The sequence below is a fragment of the Pelophylax lessonae genome (assembly GCF_965119305.1).
Source record: "Pelophylax lessonae genome assembly, chromosome: 4".
Taxonomy (NCBI): domain Eukaryota; kingdom Metazoa; phylum Chordata; class Amphibia; order Anura; family Ranidae; genus Pelophylax; species Pelophylax lessonae.
In genome coordinates, this window is record NC_138771.1 from 615,558,025 (window position 1) to 615,578,942 (window position 20,918).

Sequence of the window (20,918 nt, forward strand, 5' to 3'; positions counted from 1 at the left end):
GTGGTGGTGCAACCATGGCGTGATAGTGAAACCATGACGTGATGATGCAACCGTGGTGTGGTGGTGCAACCATGACGTGATGGTGCAACCATGGTGTGATAGTGCAACCGTGGCGTAGTGGTGCAACCATGGTGTGATGGTGCAACGTAGCGTGATGGTGCAACTGTGTTGTGATAGAGCAACCATGGCATTAAGGTGCAACCGTGGTGCAACCTTGGCATGGTGGTGCAACCATTGTGTGATGGTGCAACCGTGGTGTGGTGGTGCAACCATGATGTGGTGGTGCAACCATGGCGTTATGGTACAACCATGGTGTGATGATACAACCGTGGTGGGGTGGTGCAACCGTGGCGTGATAGTGCAACCATGACGTGATGGTGCAACCATGGCATGGTGGTGCAACAATGGTGTGATAGTGCAACCGTGGCGTGGTGGTGCACCATTTTAAGGGATTAAAGAGGCAATGAGGAAAGGCTGAAAAGCAATTCACCATGGATCACTTTTCAGATGAATGACAAGCACTGCTGCATGAGTGAGCAACCTCTAAGGGTAAGGTAACCATATTACATGGGCAGTCCTGATAGAACGTCTTTCTTGTAGGTAAGGAGAAGTCGCTATAATCGCTTCATGCACATGTTTCTCTCACCAAAGTCCTTCTATAACATTACTTTATAGTGCTATACTTTTATTCTTAAAGTGTCACTCCATCCAAAACTGAAATTACTATTTTTGGGTAGATACTGAAGAGTTAAACCTCCTTCTTCCTCCCTTATCTCCCTGCAGTAACTGTGTTGGTACAACGAGGTGCCATAAAGAAACTGGGTTTCTGAATGGCACCACCGATCCTGCTGGATTGGTGGGATGGGAATCCCCAAAACTCTTAGAGTCTAGACACATGGTGGGGAAATCTTACCAACAGATTCTCCAAGAAGTATAAAAAAATCAGCAGGTGGATCAGCAGCCAGACTCCACCTAATAGCCAACATTTTACGGGTGGAGTGCCCTTAAGGCTTATTCAAAGAGGTAATGTAGGGAGGAGCAATGATGGGTAAAGTGCAGTAACACGTAACAGGAAAACATATCTCAGTGTACTGTCTGATCAGTAAAAGAAACATTCTGATTGGTTGTTGCATTCTTCCTAGGACAAGGATCATCTCTGCTTATAGTATTTGAATGTAGCTTATCACATGCTGGAAAACGCTGGGCGTCTTCTAGAAATGTCTCTTGGCTCTGAAATGTCTGAATATGAGTTTCGGGGGTCACATTGCAGTGACTCTCTGTCCACCGAGCTTAAAGGGGGGGCTCAAGTTTTAATTTTGAACCCCATTATACCCCCAGCAAACTCTCACAGTCCAGTTCTGCAGAGCCGTCTTGTCTTCTCCATCCTCACAATCGAGGATTTTCACAGTTCTTGATGATTTTAATTAGCACTTAACAGTTTGTGAAAGTCTCTGGGCTGTCGGGACGCGGAGGGACGCTGACCGTCTGAGAGCGAGTCCGCCGAAACAAACTGGAAACGTGGAAAGCCTAAAGACAAGATGATGATATTTGTTTTATTTCTGAATTATAATAATAACAACAGAAATAATATTAATCATGTAATAAAATCAATATAATAGATAATGGTAATACAACTATATAACATATTAATAATAATAATAATAATAATAATAAATACAATAATACATATTGATACTATACCTATATAAAATAATAATATAATGGTAATAAATGCATTCATAAATAATGATAATATAACTATATAAAATAATAATAATATTGTTGTTATTATTATTATTATTATTATTATTATTATTATTATTATTATTATTATCATGATTATTATTTTATATAGTTATATTTTTTATTATTGTATTTATTATTACATGATTTATTATTGTATTTAATACTATATTAATATTATTTTTTTTATTTAGATATAGTATCAATATTTATTATTGTATTTATGACATTATTAATATTATTATTATGCTTTATAGTTGTATTATCATTATTAATATTATGTATCATATATTAATATTGTATGTATTTATGACATAATGTATTTATGTCATTGTTATGATATTATTATTATTATTATTATTATTATTATTATTATTATTATTATGTTATATAGTTGTATTATCATTATTAATATTGTATGTATCATATATTAATATTGTATGTAATTATTATTATTATATACATACAATAATACATTTTGATAATACAACTATATAACATTATAATATTAATAATGATATTAATCATGTAATAAATACAATAATAAATATTGATGCTATACCTAAATAAAATAATAATAATAATAATAACCCCCACTAATGATTAGCAAATTGAACTAACATTCTTAAACATAAAACATTTTGAACTAAAATCTACTAGCGTATTGCCAGTTTAAACGGAGGGTGGGAATGAGGAATCTAATGTGAAGGGAGTGGCTCCTGATGTAAAAAGGGGACTCTGATGTGAAGGGTAGACTCTAAAGTGAAGTGGGGCTCCTGATGTAAAGTGAAAACTCATATGATAAAGGGGGACTCTGATGTAAAGGGAAACTTCGAAAGCGAAGGGGGGCTCTGATGTAAATGGATACTCTAAAGGAAGGTTGGACAACTGAATTAAAGATGGTCCAGGATGTGTAGATCAGCCCTTCAACTCTGAGTTGAAGGGCAGATTCTGATGTAAAGGCAGACTCTAAAGCAGCCTTTTCAACACAGAGGAACCCTTGAAATAATTGTCAGGTCTCGGGGAACCCCTGCTAAAAATGACTATATTTACAACTCAAGATACATTAGTGGGATGGTCAGTGGGATGAATGTTCCTTACACTTGTGGACATTGGGAAGAATTACCTTCTTCCAGATAGCTAAAAAGATCATTGGTGTCAGTGGGAGCTTATCTGAGAGGCAGAAATTGCTCATTGCTCAAGGAACCCCTAGCAACCTCTGGAGGAACCCTGGTTGGTGAAGGAAGGGCTCTGGTGCAAATAAGAGCATAACATCATCTTCAAGGGCAGATGTCTGTGTCCTTCAGCCCAACAAATACAGCTCAGAGGGGGGCACATATTATCCTACCTCCCCCCATCTCCACCCTCTGTCCGTTATTTTCCTAGAACAAAGAACCTAACTTTAGCATATGAGCACCCAATATTGACATTTAATCCTAACCTTATCAAATATGCACCTAATATTGACATTTAGTCCTACTGTTGGTATAAGGCTCCATTCACACTACCGCGACTTGTCAGCCTGACAAGTCGCGGTCCATGCACTGGTACAGGACCCGTTCTAATAGGAGCGACACAAGTCACTCCAACTTAGAAAAGGAGTCCTGTACTATTTCGAGGCGACTTGCATTGACTTCCACTATGTGAAGTCCGCGCAAGTCACGGTGCGCGGGACTTCACAGGTCGCCCCCCGAAGTTGTGCAGAAGTCGTGCCGCTTCAGTGTGAATGCGGTCTAAAGGCACCTACTATTGTGATTTAATCCTAACATTAGCATATAAGCACATAATATTGTGATTTAACCCTAAAGTTAGCATATAATGCACCTAATATTGTGATTTAATCTTAACATTAGCATATAAGCACCTAATATTGACATTTAGTCCTACTCCTAATAGTATAAAGGTACCTACTATTGTCATTTAATCCTAACATTAGTATATAGGCACCTAATATTGGCATGTAATCCTAACATTAGCATAAGAGCACCTAATATCGACATTTAGTCCTACTCCTAATAGTATAAAGGTACCTACTATTGTCATTTAATCCTAACATTAGTACAGGCATACCCCACTTTTAAGTACACAATGGGACCAGAGCATGTATGTAAAACGAAAATGTACTTAAAGTGAAGCAATACCTTTTTTCATTTCTCAATGCATGTAAATACACTAGCTCCATAGGAAATCTTGGTCAGCTTGACATGGCATTGCTCCCAAACCATGTGACAAGGACACCAAGCTTGGGAAGCATGTTAAGGGGATCCAGGACTATGACATGGTAGATTACCTAGGCAAGCTGGCCAGCCACAAACAGGATATGTTATAGTCCTGGGTCCCCTCTCGGTGCTCCCTACGTTTGGTATCCCTGTCACTTATGGTTTGGGAGCAGCGCCATGTCAAGCTGACCAAGATTTCCTATAGACGCCAATGTTAAAAACCGGGAGTAGTGTCATGCCAAGCTGAACAAGCTGTGTCCTTACTCGCGAGTGTACTTAAAGTGAGTGTACTTAAAGCGGGGTATGCCTGTATATAGGCACCTAATATGGTCATTTAATCCTAACATTAGCATAAGAGCACCTAATATTGACATTTAGTCCTACTCCTAATAGTATAAAGGTACCTACTATTGTCATTTAATCCTAACATTAGTATATAGGCACCTAATATTGGCATGTAATCCTAACATTAGCATAAGAGCACCTAATATCGACATTTAATCCTAACATTAGTATATGCGCACCTAATATTGTGATTTAATCCTAAAGTCAGCATAAAAGCATCTAATATTGTGATTTAATCCTAAAGTCAGCATAAAAGCATCTAATACAGTAAACCCCCCTCCATTGCGGGGGTTACGTTCCGGACCCAGCCGCGAAAAGTGAAATTCCGCGAAATAGAAAAACCCTATTAAAATGCATTGTAGGCATGATTTTTTTACTGTCACTGTACGTGTAGAAGCATTTTAAGGTCTTTAAACACACTTTTAAAACAAAAGAAACTCATTTAAACACATAAAAGATACTTAGAGACAGAGCAAGAGCTATGAAAAACACAAAAAACTTTCATTTTTAATGATTTATATAGTAAAATAACATTACAAAAAAAAACGCGAATTACCGGGACCGCAAAAACTGAACCGCGATGTAGCGGGGGATTACTGTATTGTGATTTAATCCTAAAGTTAGCATAAAAGCATCTAATATTGTGATTTAATCCTAGCATTAGCATATAAGCACCTAATATTGTGATTTAATCCTAACATTAGCATATGAGCACCCAATAATGACATTTAGCCCTAACATTAGTATAAAGGCGCCTACTATTGTCATTTAATCCTAACATTAGCATATGAGCACCTAATATTGTCATTTAATCCTAACATTAGCATATGAGCACCTAATATTGTCGTTTAATCCTAGCATTAGCATATGAGCACCTAATATTGTCGTTTAATCCTAGCATTAGCATATGAGCACCTAATATTGTCATTTAATCCTAACATTAGCATATGAGCACCTAATATTGTCATTTAATCATTAGCAAAACCTATAATAACTATTTTTTTCTTTATCAACGGAATGTATAGTCTAAATAGGACATTAAAAACAAATGGTACTATTTAAAGGTTTTTATGCCAAAAGCCAGAATCCAATCAAAGGCTGCCACCTCCCTTCTATACCGCGGCATTGACAAAGCATGCTATTTGTTTTTTTTTTTAAACGTTGGAGCTACTGTTGTATTTTGATGTAGTAATATCAATGTTTACTATTCATTTGTATTTGCTGCTATAGTGTACATTGCATATGATCTATAGTACCCTTTACCTGGTGATATTGATCGATGAGCTTTGTTAGATAAAGAACCTGTGCAGCAATATATCTTCTCCTGGTGTATTTACACAATGATTATGTACAGAGTTCTTCTTTAACTCCTTAATGCCAGGATACCTCTTTTCCAGGCTAACCCTGTGTGGCTCATCATGGCTCAGGGAACATCCTCTGTGCAGAATTTAACAGGATACACAGACGTTTCCTGATAGCGCCTCCCCCCACGGTTCACAGACCCCGGCAGGGAAAAGAAGGAGAAGCCACCCATTCTTCATTTATATAAGATTTCCTATTTCCCACTCTCCCAGAAATAACCTGGACAAAGGGACAGGGAGGGGACAGTCCCATCTATGTTTAGATTTCACCGGGTCTATAATTGTCTGTAACGACTTATCTGTCTGTCGCACGCATTGTCACTCCTGGCTTTTCTGCAGAAACTTTTGATTTTTTGGCATAAAAAAAACGATCAATTCTACCATAATCGTTAAGGTCATATTTTCTTAAAATAAAAAAATAAAAATATGTATATATTATTGGCTTTTTCTAATAATTGAATTACAATATTATGTGCTTATATGATGATAGGATTAAATTATAATTTTAGGTGTTTATGTGTTAACGCTAGAATTAAATCGTATTAAGTGCTTTATATGCTAACATAGGACTAAATGACAATATTTGGTGCTTATGTGCTAATGTTAGGATCAAATCACAAAAATGGGTGCTTATATGCTAATGTTGGGATCAAATCTCAAAATTAGGTGCTTATATGCTAATGTTAGGATTAAATCACAATATTAGGTGCTTATATGCTAATGTTAGGATTAAATCACAATATTAGGTGCTTATATGTTAATGTTAGGATTAAATCACAATATTAGGTACTTATATGTTAATGTTAGGATCAAATCTCAAAATTAGGTGCTTATATGCTAATGTTAGGATTAGATTACAATATTAGGTGCTTATATGCTAATGTTAGGATCAAATCACAAAATTAGGTGCTTATATGCTAATGTTGGGATCAAATCACAAAATTAGGTGCTTTTATGCTAATGTTGGGATCAAATAACAAAATTAGGTGCTTATATGCTAATGTTGGGATCAAATCACAAAATTAGGTGCGTATATGCTAATGTTAGGATTAAATGACAATATTAGGTGCTTATATGCTAACGTTAGGTTTAAATAACAATTCAGTATATCCAGTATTTCCAAACATTGCAATTCAACACATTGGCATGGCAGACGAATAAAATATCCTATGAAATATATGTTGAATCTGTAATGGTGCCATTGAATTCTCTCACAAACAAATCTGACTTTTCTTATGAATGGAGTATGGCTAACTTTAGTCTCCTAATGTTCTACTGCACTCTTGGTCTAGCTGATATGTTGAACAGAACAGAAATGAACGTTTATTGTTAATGATTGATGTGCATTCATTGGTGTTCGGGTGGTATCTCAAACCCCATCCAATGCCGTTTTGTCAGTCTATGTCTGACATCCTCAGGGGTTACCCCTAAGGATGTCAGACATAGACTGATGAAATGGCATTGGGTAGTGTTTGAGATACGTCATTTTTGGTCAGCTGGAAAGCAGGTGGAGTGCAAACCGGCAATTCCTATACAATTCATGCTGATCCCTGTCTTCTTTGATGTAAGTGCAATACAAACTTCTTTTTTAAATAAATGATTTGAAATACTGCACCATGAGAGTGTTTCTTCCTCTCTATATGGCAACACTGGAGTTTTGAATACACTATTTATACACATATTAATGGATGATAGCAGCAGTTTGAAATCATTCCTGTGACCGCATGTATGACATCTTGGATTTTCTCATAGGCACAATTTGATTCCCTGTAATAGGGGTCAATTAAGTCTGGTAAGTGTATAGTGCGTCTGTATGCTGGTGGAGAGGAACCTTTCCTATACTCACTGAGGACATTATTCACGTGTGGGATTATATATGGACCTCACAATTTTTATGTATTTTCTATCATTTAAATGAATGTATTTATTTATTTGTCTATTCACTATTGTTTATTCACTATGGCGATATGTATTTTATGATGTAAGAGCGCAGTTTCTTTGTTTCTTTTTACTTTCTAATCTGTACTTTGTAACTCCTCTTCTAAAAAAAAATGTCAAAAAATAAAACCATTTCATGTGAGCAGAGGCTGTTGATTTCCTTATCACTGTTAACGCATTTTCATTATGGCACATAAAGATAGCCCATTCATTTTGCACCAAATTCATTTTAATTCATTTTTAATTTTATTTAATCTTTATTTTTTTCATTTTAAACGTTTAATTTATATTTCATTTTAGCGCACTAGTTCTCTAATGCAATGCTCCACAATGCACACTATGAATGGCGCCACGTCAACATGAATAGCCTCAAGTCATGGTTCTTTTGTAAAGGTGCGGTAAAACATGCGTTTTGCTGCGAATTATCGCACTTATATTGGGATTGTAAATCTTTTTTTTAAATGTCTGGTTTGTTCATGAATTTACCCACTCTGTAGACCCTGACATGGAGAGACAGGTAAAGGTTTGTTTAACTGGTCAAATTAGTTCCAACTTACCACCCAATAAGCCACCAGTGCTCCCTGCAGGTAGCCAACAGCCACGTCGGAAGGGTGGTGCCTGTGGTCCGATACGCGGGTGAATCCGATATATAAAGCCACAAGGATCAATACAAACTGAACAAGAGGACGCAAGAGGCGGGCCCCGCTCCACGCCATCCGTACCTGCAGATAAAACTGGAGAGGACACGTTGTATGAGTAACTATTCTTCAGTATGGACAGCAAAAGGGAATTTCTTTTGGCAAACCAATTACATTTCTGTTTAAGGCAATCAAGCCAGAGAAAGGTGAATGCTGATTGGTTCCTATTGATTATTGCACGTTTTACTGTCCTATTAACTGTCTTCCAGGGGCATCACACAGCATGGAGTTGGGTCTTAACTCTGAGCTGCCTTTTAAATGTCACCAACTGCACTGCGGTCAGCTAACAATGATCGGAAGCTGGTAGGACAGCTCCTGATAAAGACATCACTGTGCAGCCAATTACAATGACTTTTATTCAGGAGCCCCTCCTACTGGACCCAAGCGAGACTGTCCACTTAAAGGGACAGTGGCAAGGAGTTAAATGTCCCCATACTGGCATTGCACCATATGACACATTGCAATGCAGATTTCTCAGGTAGAGAGAAAACTCCTAATGTCTTAAACTTATTGCAAAATATCCTGAACATGACATCGGAGTCACAAAAGTCAGACACAAGGTTATGAGTTTGTGAGTCACATTGGGTTAGTCAGTGCAGAGTGTCAACATTGGGGACATGACCTCAAACTACAGGGGGAAAGTTTAAAATGAATCCCACATTGAGGTTCATTTACTAAAACTGGAGAGTGAAAAATCTGGTGCAGCTCTGCATAGTAACCAATCAGCTTCTAACTTCAGCTGGTTCAATTAAGCTTTGACAAAAAAAAAAAAAACTGGAAGCTGATTGGTTTCTATACAGAGCTGCAGCAGATTTTTTACTCTCCAGTTTTGATAAATAAACCCCACAGTGTTTTACTGAAAGAGTAGTTGATGCTTGTAACAGACTTCCAGAAGAGGTAGTGAGCCCAGCTTAAGTCAACAGTAAGTGAATCTACGCATGCTTGGGATAAAAACAGATCTATACTCTGTAGAAAAGGATTTTATAAATCCTATACCCACAGTTGATCCAGAGTCACCAAAACCTTTTAGGGCCACATAGTATATTTTACAAATGTTTGCAGGCCAAAAAAAAACTGTTTTATTTAAAAAAAATATATCCATTTACATCCCGGAGTGCCCATCAGAGTCCCCCCCCTTACTTTCATTTGTGCCCATCAGAGTCCCCCTCTTACTTTCATTTGTGCCCATCAGAGTCCCCCCCTTACATACATATGTGCCCACAAGAGCTCCCCCCCATTACATACATATGTGCCCAGGGGAGTTCCCCCCCCCCTTACATCCAAGAGTGCCCAGCAGAGTCCCCTCTTACATCCAGGAGTGCCCAGCAGAGTCCTCCCTAAAATCCATGTTTGCACAGCAGAGTCCCCTCCCTACATCCATGTATACCCAGAATAGTCCCCCCTTGCATCCATGTGTGCTCAGCAGAGTCCCCCCTTACATTCATGTGTGTCCAGCAGAGTCCCTCTTACATCCATGTGTGCCCAGCAGAGTCCCCCCTTACATCTATGTGTGCCCAGCAGAGTCCCCCCTTACATCCATGTGTGCCCAGCAGAGTCCCCCCTTTACATCCATGTGTGCCCAGCAGAGTCACCCCTTACATCCATGTGGGCCCAGCAGAGTTCCCCCTTACATCCATGTTTGCCCAGCAGAGTCCCTCTTACATCCATGTGTGCCCAGCAGAGTCCTCCCTTTACATTCATATGTGCCCAGCAGAGTCCCCCCTTACATCCATACGTGCCCAACAGAGTCCCCCCTTACATTCATATGTGCCCAACAGAGTCCCCCCTTACATTCATATGTGCCCAACAGAGTCCCCCCTTACATCTATGTGTGCCCAGCAGAGTTCCCCCTTACATCCATGTGTGCCCAGCAGAGTCCCCCCTTTACATCCATGTGTGCCCAGCAGAATCACCCCTTACATACATGTGTGCGCAGCAGAGTCCCCCCTTTACATCCATGTGGGCCCAGCAGAGTTCCCCCTTACATCCATGTTTGCCCAGCAGAGTCCCTCTTACATCCATGTGTGCCCAGCAGAGTCCTCCCTTTACATTCATATGTGCCCAGCAGAGTCCCCCCTTACATCCATATGTGCCCAACAGAGTCCCCCCTTACATTCATATGTGCCCAACAGAGTCCCCCCTTAAATCTATATGTGCCCAGCAGATTTCCCAATACATCCATGTGTGCCAAGCAGAGTCCCCCCTTAATTCCATGTGTGCCATGCAGAGTCCCCCCTTACATCCAGAATAGTCCCTCCATATATCGATGTATAAGGGTCATGGCTGGCTGGCAGTGGATATCCTGATCTCCATATTACGATACACAGACCAGCACATCCACTGCCAGCTACCTGAGGGGTATTTTCCTGGGCAGCTGCTGCGGGCCAGATACCATCTAGTAGGGGGCCAGATGTGGCCCCTGGGCCATGATTTGGAGACCCCAGATTTAGGGAAAGGCAAAAAAATCTAGCATTTTCCAATTTGTTCTAGTGGGGGGAAAAAAATTCTTCCTGATCCCCCAGAAGACATTTGGATATTCCCTGGATCCTTTGTCTATTGCAGAGACTTCCCAAGAAAGGCATTTCCCTGTTCTTCAAACCAAAAGAAAATGTCTTGGCTGGAGCTGAGCTTTAAATATTTCCTTCTTTATCCATAAATTATATATATTTATATATATATATATAAATATATATATATATTTATATATATATAAAAAATCAGTGAAAGCCAAAATTGTATGTATAATAGTAATAATTATTATTAAATAATAATTTAAAAAAAATATTTATATATATATATAAGATAATTGTGTTAAATTCCCAATCTACTGAATGCAGAGTGATTGCTAAGATTGCTTTAGAATGTTAGTCTAAAATGAGAGATCCTTTGTTGAGGTTGTCAGTAGGGATGATCGAACTTTTGAAAAGTTCGGTTCGACCAGAACACCCGAACTTCACGAAAGTTCGGCCCGGATTTCAGAACCCCATTGAAATCAATGGGACCCGAACTTCTGTAATCAAAAAACACCATTTTTAAGCCCTAAAACCCAATAAATGCCCCTAAAAAGTGCCTAGGGTTCTGGGTCATGCCCCATTAACTATTAATCACACAAAAAAAAGTTCTTAAAAATTGTCATTTTTGATAAAAAAGCCAATTATTGAAAAATTAAAAAAAAAAAAAAAAAAAGAGATTTTTTGATTCTTTGGATTTAGTATCTGGGGGGTCTAAAAAGTGTACCTGTGAAGTTTCAGCTCTGTAGCATGTCCAGAACCAGAAAAAAAAAGATCGTTTGTATTAGAAAACTTTAAGCACAGGAATATGGCTTCTCTGCTGTAACACCTTGCCGGTTTAATAGCAGGCATTTTTTTGGGTTCTTTGCAGTCAGGAAAAACATCTGAACTTGTGTATAGTGGTACTGTGCACAAGTTCTGATGTTTTGCCTGCCTCCAAAACCCCCCAAAAAATGCCAGCAAAAACACACCTGGGCATCTTTTTTTTTTGACGCTAGAGTTTTTTTTGGCATTTTTTGGGGTTCTTTTGAGGCAGGCAAAACATCTGAACATGTGTATAGGGGGTATATATAGGCATATATGTCTGAATATATACCCCTAGACATATATAGGTGTGATAGTAGCAGAAATATATTACTGTAAATGATTTCATTAGCGCAAGCATTTATTTCTGCTACTATCACACCTATATATGTCTAGGGGTATATATTCAGACATATATGTCTATATATTCCCCCTATACACATATTCAGATGTCATATCTGACATCAAACATGTCCTCAAAAAAACACTGGCAGTGGCAGCCCCTGCAGCATAAAAAATGCTTGCTGGTGAGAAGCCACATACCTGTCCCGAAGCAACTCAGAGAAATGATCATTTCTCTATAGCGGTCACCCTGCTATGGAAGGGTTTTGTCACCCTGCCATAGCAGTCACTGTCAGTTAACCCTACACTACACTACGGTCCCCTGACACTTAACACTTTCCCTACAGAAACTAAATTTTTGAAGCTAACTTAAGTGTAAAGGAGCACTCTAACTACACTAGATATCCCTTTCCTCACACTAAAAATAGCTAAATGACACTTTTAAAGTAAAATTAACAGAACTGCTTCCACTCTCTTCCATGTCCAGTATAACAATGCTGGGAATATGGCGGGGGCGATCTTATATACTGGGGGGCGTATTCACTAATGATTGGTCTAGGGACCCCCTAGTCACTCCAATCACATTCCTAGCATTCTCCTGCCCCCTCAATTGGCTTTTGCTAATGGTTCTGGTCCAATCACGGGCTTTTAAAGCCCATTTCCTGAAGCATTGCATTTTGGGCGGTTCTGGTTGCCGAATTCCGAACTTTTTGGGCAAAAAGTTCTAAATTCGGCCGAACCTCGAACACCCAATGTTCGGGCCGAACCGATGGTGGACCCGAACCGTTCGATCATCCCTAGTTGTCAGGCCGTATGAGAAGTGGGAAGAATTTTGTGGTCTTTCTGTCCTCATCTATTAGAAGATGTTGGTGGCTGTGGAGCTGCAGAAAACCCCAAACCATTATAACCCAGATGACCAAGAAGATTGGCTGGCAAGGAATTACTGTCACTATAGACCACTGAGCTTACGGTCACACTTCCTCTTCTCCACAATATTAGGTAACCTGAGTCACAAGAGATTCTGCATGGTCATAGTGTGTGAAGACTCACCGAGAGATACAGCATGGCGTACATGGCGAGAGAAGCGTGTCCAGAATAGAACGATTTCCTGAAAAAAATAAAATAAAATACATTTTAAAACTACGGAAGTCTGATGCTGGCCACACACGTAAAAATAATACAATTTAAATAAAGAAAATACTTTTCTTTCTTTTTATTTTTTTTATTTTTTTTTCGGGGGGGGGGGGGGTGGAGAAGGATTAAAGCACCTGCCAGGTTTTTATTGCTCTCAGTCCCCCGTTAGGGAGATTCCCCCTCTCTATGTGTCCTGTTTACCATTATCACTGAAAGCAAAAATAATCCAAAATTTTAGGATGTCACCACAACAGGAATCGAGAAGAAACCCCCCATTGGGGACACTAGTTCTGGTAACAACCATTGATTCCTCAATTGGGAGAGATTTCTTTCCACTTCCTATTTTGACTATGGGACAGGAAATGAATGGAAATCTCCCTGAATGGGACGTGGGCAAAAAAAAAATTCTATCCAAAATGAAAAAAGAAAATTAAAAAATCATTTTTTCTTTAGTTCCACATTTAGGCAGTTTGAGCGATTTTAACTAGATTTCCAGCGTACAATCTTAAAAAAAACAAAAAAATATTCATCTGTGCAACACATTTCCCCGTCTGCATCACTTTTCAAAGAGTGCAGACCAATATCAAGCCAGAAATCCTGAGACCTCCTAGCGTGGTGACAACACAGCCCCTGCTGCAGTGAAATCCTAGGTAGCGTTGTCTGCCCACCCAGTTCTCCCCTGCTGGACTACAGAACATGCCGTCTTATATCATAGAAACGAGGCGATAGGGTGGGATTTTGTAGTCCAGATGGGTAAAAATAAGCAAAAGATGTTTTTCTATACATGCAATATTTTGCCATTTTTTTTTAGATATTTTTTTGGTTTGTTTTACCCCATCTTTTTGAGAAATGGGAACTCAGTCCTTGTGACAGAGATGAGTATCTATTGCAAACTTAAAGAATGTTCCTTCGCAATGCTTCGCTCGGCATCTCCCCGAAGTCTGACTCAGCCTCTGTGACCTTTACTTGTCTATACAATCTATGCTGAGGCCCATTTCTGCTGTATGTAAGGTGATATTAGCCAACACTTTACTGTACAACCCTGCCTGCTGCAAGCCTGCTTTTCATATTAGTTAAGAACTAAGTGAAAGAAGGTAAAGAGGTCTGCTAAGCGTGAGAGATAACATTTAAAGTGAATCTAGCACTGGATATATTTATAATTTTGTAACTTGCATGCTAAGTAATATGTATTAATAATTTATATATATATGTGTGTGTATATGTATATATATATATATATATATATATATATATATATATATATATATATATATATATACATATATGCACTATATTACCAAAATATTGGGCTTGCCTTTACACGCACATTAACTTTATTGGCATCCCAGTCTTAGTCTGTAGTGTTCAATATTGAGTTGGCCCACCCTTTGCAGCTATAACAGCTTCAACTCTTCTGGGAAGGCTGTATACAAGGTTTAGGAGTGTGTCTATGGGAATGTTTGACCATTCTTCCAGAAGAGCATTTGTGAGGTCAGGCACTGATGTTGGACAAGAAGGCCTGGCTCACAGTCTCTGCTCAAATTCATCCTAAAGGTGTTCTATCAGGTTGAGGTCAGGACTCACAAAGTTGGGGGCATGAAATTGTCCAAAATGTCTTGGTATGCTGACGCCTTAGGAGTTCCCTTCACTGGAACTAAGGAGCCAAGCCCAACCCCTGAAAAACAACCCCACACCATAATCCCCCCTCCACCACATGATTTAGACCAGTGCACAAAGCAAGGTTCATAAAGACATAGATGAGCGAGTTTGGGGTGGAGGAACTTGACTGGCCTGTAAAGACTTCTAACCTCAATCCAATAGAACACCATTGGGATGAATGAGAGTGGAGACTGTGAGCCAGGCCTTCTCATCCAACATCAGTGCCTGACCTCACAAATGCACTTCTGGAAGAATGGTTTAAATGATCCCATAGACACACTCCTAAACCTTGTGGACAGCCTTCCCAGAAGAGTTGAAGCTGTTATAGCTGCAAAGGGTGGGCCAACTCAATATTGAACCCTACAGACTAAGACTGGGATGCCAATAAAGTTCATGTGTGTGTAAAGGCAGGCGTGTGTGTGTATATATATATAGATGTGTGTATATATATAGATGTGTATATATATATATATATATATATATATATTTTTTTTTTTAATTCATACTTTTAATGTATATAGTGATGTGTCTATTTTTTTTTTTTTTTATTTTTTATTCATACTTTTGATGTATATAGTGATTTGTCAAATAAATTATTTATGCAGACTTGTACAAATTTACTTTAATATTAGTTAAAGCATATTGAATAGATATAATTGTCACAAAATTGTCACTAAAGTTGAATTATTCTTCGTGATTATAATCATTAATGTCAGCCAATAATCATGTTAGAAGATATATAATAAGGAATTACTTGTAAACATTTTTTTGTTTATTTTATTTATTTTTTAATATTTTTTTTCCTTCTAATTATTTTAATCAAAATAAAATTAAAATAAAATGAATTGTTTTGTCTTTTCCACTGAACAATGCTGCTGATGGTTATTCTAAGTCAGCCTTTCTCAACCCTTTAAAAATGGAGGAACCTATAAAACACACATCTGATCTCAGGGAACCCTACAAACTCCAGTGGGTTTTTTTTTTTTTTGCCTTCCTCTGGATCAATACTGGGCAAAGGATTGTGTACGGAACCCTGCTTGGTAAAGGCTGCCCTGAATGCTCAGATGATAGGGTTTTCCCAATGTCCTTAATCTGTATGAGTCACTTAACTTTATGGGGTTTTGTAAGTTTGGCATTATACTAAAACAAATATCTAGCAATCTAGCAAAAATGGAAACAACATGGAATTTTTGCATGGGAAGCTCTACTTGGAGCTACAAGTAGACTGTTAGTATAGTAATATAACACATGGATTCAAGCCAGTCTGCAACAGAATATAAGAAGGTAAGGAATAGGAGAGTCATGTGACTTGCCATCAACAGCCAACTGAAAATGGTTGCGTGACTACTTTGTTGACCAGCCCTTTTCATCCAGCATCAAGCTGACAATACTAACATATGCCAGGAAGATGTGAAAGCCTCAAAGGGAAATCGCAGTCTGCTGCATAGTGATTGCATTAAATTAACGGATATAGATGGAACCAACAGATTCTCTAAGCTGATTTTCACAGTTGTCATTATTCAGCACTTCTAACCACATTCCCCTAAGTAGAGATGGCCATATACAATTATATATCTTCATACGAACCACAGTAATCAAAACACATAACAATAAGTAAAGCTGTGAAAGTCTTATCAAAAATGAATCAAAAATGACTTACTAGTAACTGTTGCAAAAAAAAAAAAAAAGTCAAACTTTAAATAATTGATCTAAAACACTATAAATTCATGTGTCTATTAGATTAGGTTTTGGTGGGAGTCAGGCAAGGTTCAAGTTATTAGCACTCTCCTGGAACCCACATGGGAGGTCTCCCTCAGTTCTGACTGTCTGGCTATGCTATCTGGGCATTGCTGCATTCCTTGTATATTCCAAGGAATATGGACATCCTTGGGGGAGTGGTTTGACATCTCACAGCTGAGATCCCACCCATGAGGTCTAGGAGAGATATAAAAACCCATCTTTCTTTTAATAAAAATGGTAGATGAGTGGTCACATTTAATTGGGTTAGGTGATAGTATATCTGAGGGGTGTGGAATAACCTATATTTACAGTGGGGTTTAGTCTGAAGTTTTGGGTGGGGATGAGGCAAGACTTGACTCATTGCTGATATTTTAATGCTGTTCTGGAACCCACAGCGGAGGCTTCACCCAGCTCTTGCTGTTGGACCATGCTATCTGGACAGTGCTGTATTCAATTTATATTCCAAGGAATATGGTCATCCTTGACGGAGTGGTTTGGCATCTCACTACTGAGTTCCTACCCACAAGGAGAATAGTTTGTTATCTTACTACTGAGATACTCAGCCTGCTCTCCTCCAATGATCACACTGGCAGTGCTGTATTTTGGCCTAGGCCAACAAGGCCCAGGCCTAGGGCGGCACTTTGCAGGGGGGCAGCAAAAAAAGCCACCCCCCCTCCACCTGAGACTCTATTGGCCACTGGTTGCTAGAACCGCCTCTCTCACCCCCTCTCTCTCACCCCTCCTCTCTCTCTCTCTCACTCACTCACCCCCCCCTCTCTCCCCCCTCTCTCACCCCTCTTCTCTCTCTCCCTCCCTTTCTCTCACCTCCCTCTTTCTCTCTCTCTCTCACCCCCTCTCTCTTTCTCTATCATCCCCCTCTCTCTTTCATCCCCCCTCTCTCTCTCACCCCTTCTCTCTTTCTCTATCATCCCCCTCTCTCTTTCATCCCCCCTCTCTCTCTTTCATCCCCCCTCTCTCTCACTCTCTCTCTCTCTCATCCCCCTCTCTCACTCCCCTTCTCTATCTCATCCCTCCTCTCTCTCACCCCCCTCCCTCTCTCATACCCCTCTCTCATACCCCTCTCTCTCTCTCATCCCCCTCTCTCTCTCATTCCTCCTCTCTCTCATCCCCCCACTCTCTCTTGCCCCCTCTCTCTCTCTCTCATCCCTCCTCTCTCTCACCCCCCACTCTCTCATCCCCCCTCTCTCTCTTTCACCCCCCTCTCTCTCTCTCTCATCCCCCTCTCTCTCCCTCCCTCACCCACCCTCCTCTCTCTCTCCCTCACCCACCCCCCTCTCACCCCCCCCCCTCTCATGAGATCTCAGGGTTTCATGCTGGGACTTTTAGTCCTTCAATTTTGTAGGGAGCCACATCTGTTAAAAAAGGAGTGGGGAAAATTTACATAGGAGGGGGGCGCCCAATTTTAGTCTTGCCTAGGGCAGGACAAAACCAAAATACACCACTGCACACTGGCCCTGACCCCCTTCCCCCCCACTGCCATTTACTGGGAAGCTCAGTGTGCTGCTGCTTCTCCTCCCCCCAGCTCTTATGCAGCTGAGAACAGAGAGAATGTGATCACCTATAAAAAGGTAAATAAAGGTATTTATAATGGTTTTTTTATATCTATACAAAAATGTTTTGCATTTCATTTCAATTTTAAACAGAATGGGTTGTTTTACAAAGTGATCGTTTACAAATTCGATCACTGTACCTCTGAATAATGCAAAATGCTCCCCTGAAAACAGGAAAAACTATTAGTGCAGCTGGGGTCAGGGCTGCTGATAGGGGGAGGGGACCACCAGTCCTTCTCCAGGGGAACCCCAATAGCACAGAGAATCAGTGGAAGGAAGCCCTATGTGGCTCTCTGCAGCAGCTGAAAGACAGTTTTTCCCCCTCCTGTCAGCTTTCAGCTGCTGCAGGGAGAGACACAGACACAGGGCATCGTTCCTGTAATTGCTTCTCTGACACAGATCCCCCTCCCTGTTCTGCCTGCTCCTGACCCCCCCTCCCTGTGTGCCCCGTTTCACTGTGACGCCACCCCCCCCCCCCTTCCTGCAGTGCTGCAGGCTTTCCTGTCCTGTAAAAAAATAACAAATTGCAAAAAAAATAATTACAAACATTGTAATAAATAATTTAAAAAAACATTGTTAAATAAAATAGCAGTAAACATTTTTAACGTTTAAAAAATATATATGTTTATTTATTTTTTTATCTATTTTTGTGTAAAAAAAACTACGGGCAGGGCTGCCGTTAGAAATCATGGAGCCCCGTACAGCCTAACTGGCAGGACCCCCCTCCCCCACCCCCCCCCCCCTCCCTCTGAATATCTCAAGACAATATTTTCACTAAGAATACACATAAAATCATTATTAGCGCACACACGCATAACAGAGAACCTGTGTGAATTAGCCCTTTTTTCTTATTGTTTTTTACATTTAAAAAATCTTATAATTTAAATATTTTTTTTTAATAAAAATGTTAAAAATGTTTACAATTATTTTATTTTACACTTTTTAAAAATTATTTATTACAATATTGAATTTTTTTTTTTTTTTAACAGGACAGGGAAGCCTGCAGCTCTGCAGGAGGGGGATCGGTGCCGGGGAAGCAATTTCTGGAACGATGCCCTGTGTCTATGTCTCTCCCTGCAGCAGCTGAAATCTGGCTTTCAGCTGGTGCAGAGAGGGACCGCTAGAGGGGAGTGCACGCGCCACCGGAGGCGCGCACATGCGCCGATTGGCTACAGGGCTTCCTTCTGTAATTGCCCCTCTGCCCGGCCGCATCGACTCCCTCAACTGATCGGGCCCCCCCTGTGTGCTGGGGGCCCCCTACTTGAGGACCGGTGGTCCCCCCTATCAGTGGCCCTGTGTTCGGGGCCCGATGATTTCTAACAGCAGCCCTGGCTAGGGGGGTTATCACATTTGCCTCTTAGAGGATTGTTCCTCCTCTGCTTTATTATACTCGTCACCTCTCCTATTAATTAACAAATAATTATTTATTGGCACAGCCGGGAGGCAGGAAATACATTAACTTAGAAAGTTATTTTTCGGTCTGTTTCTTTCTGACTCATAAAGCAATCTCTGTCCCATAAAGTGGAGATCACTCACCAGAAGCACTTTCATTTGATTTTTTATAGGCCAATTAAGCAAGTTTGCAAATATAACGTTTGTCTCTTTTTCCTGCTGTCCCCTGAGAGTTCCACTAGAATCCTCAAGCATTTTACCATTGAGATGTTCTAACCCTAAGATGTCTGCACAGGTTTCTAAGCACAGAGCTGATTATATCAAGGAATTACTCTACCTCTCCTGCTGATGTTCATACCTAAGCAGGGCTTTTTTTCTCAGAGATAAAGTGCAGGAACTCCTCCCTTCCAAAATCGACCCTTGACTCCGCCCACTACCCACCTCCGAGCACCATTCCTAGGTTCCACCCCTTATTCACCTCCCAGTACCACCCCTTTTAGAGAATACAGAACGTACAGAAAGTATCATTTTGTGGCGCAAAGTATTTTGTATGGAATTTGTTAATGATAACAACAAAGGCAGTAAAGTAGATCAGGACACCAAAGCAGGTCAACCTCAGCAACAATGGACTCCCCAACAGCCATCATCAATAAACCCTCCAGCAGCCAGAAACATGAGGCTCCTCCTTTAACAGTAGACCCCTCCCAGCAATGATTGACCCCCTGCAACATAAGACCTACCCCAACAACAATAGATTCCCCCACCAGCAACAATAGACCCCCTTCAAAAATAGATCCCCTTCAGCAACAATAGATTCCCCAGCAGCCAGCATCAATAGACCCTCCAGCAGCCAGAAACATGAGGCTCCTCCTTTAACAGTAGACCCCTCCCAGCAACGATTGACCCCCTGCAACATAAGACCTACCCCAACAACAATAGATTCCCCCACCAGCAACAATAGACCGCCTTCAAAAAATAGATCCCCTTCAGCAACAATAGATTCCCCAGCAGCCAGCATCAATAGACCCTCCAGCAGCCAGAAACATGAGGCCCCTCCTTTAACAGTAGACCCCTCCCAGCAACGATTGACCCGATGCAACAAAAGACCTACCCCAGCAACAATAGATCCCCCCACCAGCAACAATAGACCCCTCTTCAAAAAAAGATCCCCTTCAGCAACAATAGATTCCCCAGCAGCCAGCATTAATAGACCCTCCAGCAGCCAGAAACATGAGGCCCCTCCTTTAACAGTAGACCCCTCCCAGCAACGATTGACCCGATGCAACAAAAGACCTACCCCAGCAACAATAGATCCCCCCACCAGCAACAATAAACCCCCCTTCATAAATAGATCCCCTTCAGCCAGCATTAATAGACCCTCCAGCAGCCAGCAACAAGGACCCCTCCCTTGTCAGTAGATCCCTCTCATCAACAACTGACCCCCCCACCAACATAAGATCAA

The 20,918-nt window shown here is 40.3% G+C and overlaps 1 protein-coding gene across 1 annotated transcript in view; it reads right to left on the reverse strand.

The window, feature by feature from the left end:
* Positions 1–1,299: 1,299 nt before the first annotated feature.
* The window catches only part of LOC309554833 (phospholipid phosphatase 3-like), a 37,770-nt gene continuing 18,151 nt past the window's right edge, over positions 1,300–20,918 (reverse strand). Inside the window, exons 4-6 of the mRNA XM_082256551.1 lie at positions 13,011–13,068; positions 8,164–8,340; positions 1,300–1,527 (exon numbers count right to left, since the gene is read on the reverse strand). Of these exons, the coding sequence (XP_082112677.1) occupies positions 1,432–1,527; positions 8,164–8,340; positions 13,011–13,068 (331 nt within the window). The 3' untranslated portion in view covers positions 1,300–1,431. The remainder of the gene's footprint in view (positions 1,528–8,163; positions 8,341–13,010; positions 13,069–20,918) is intronic.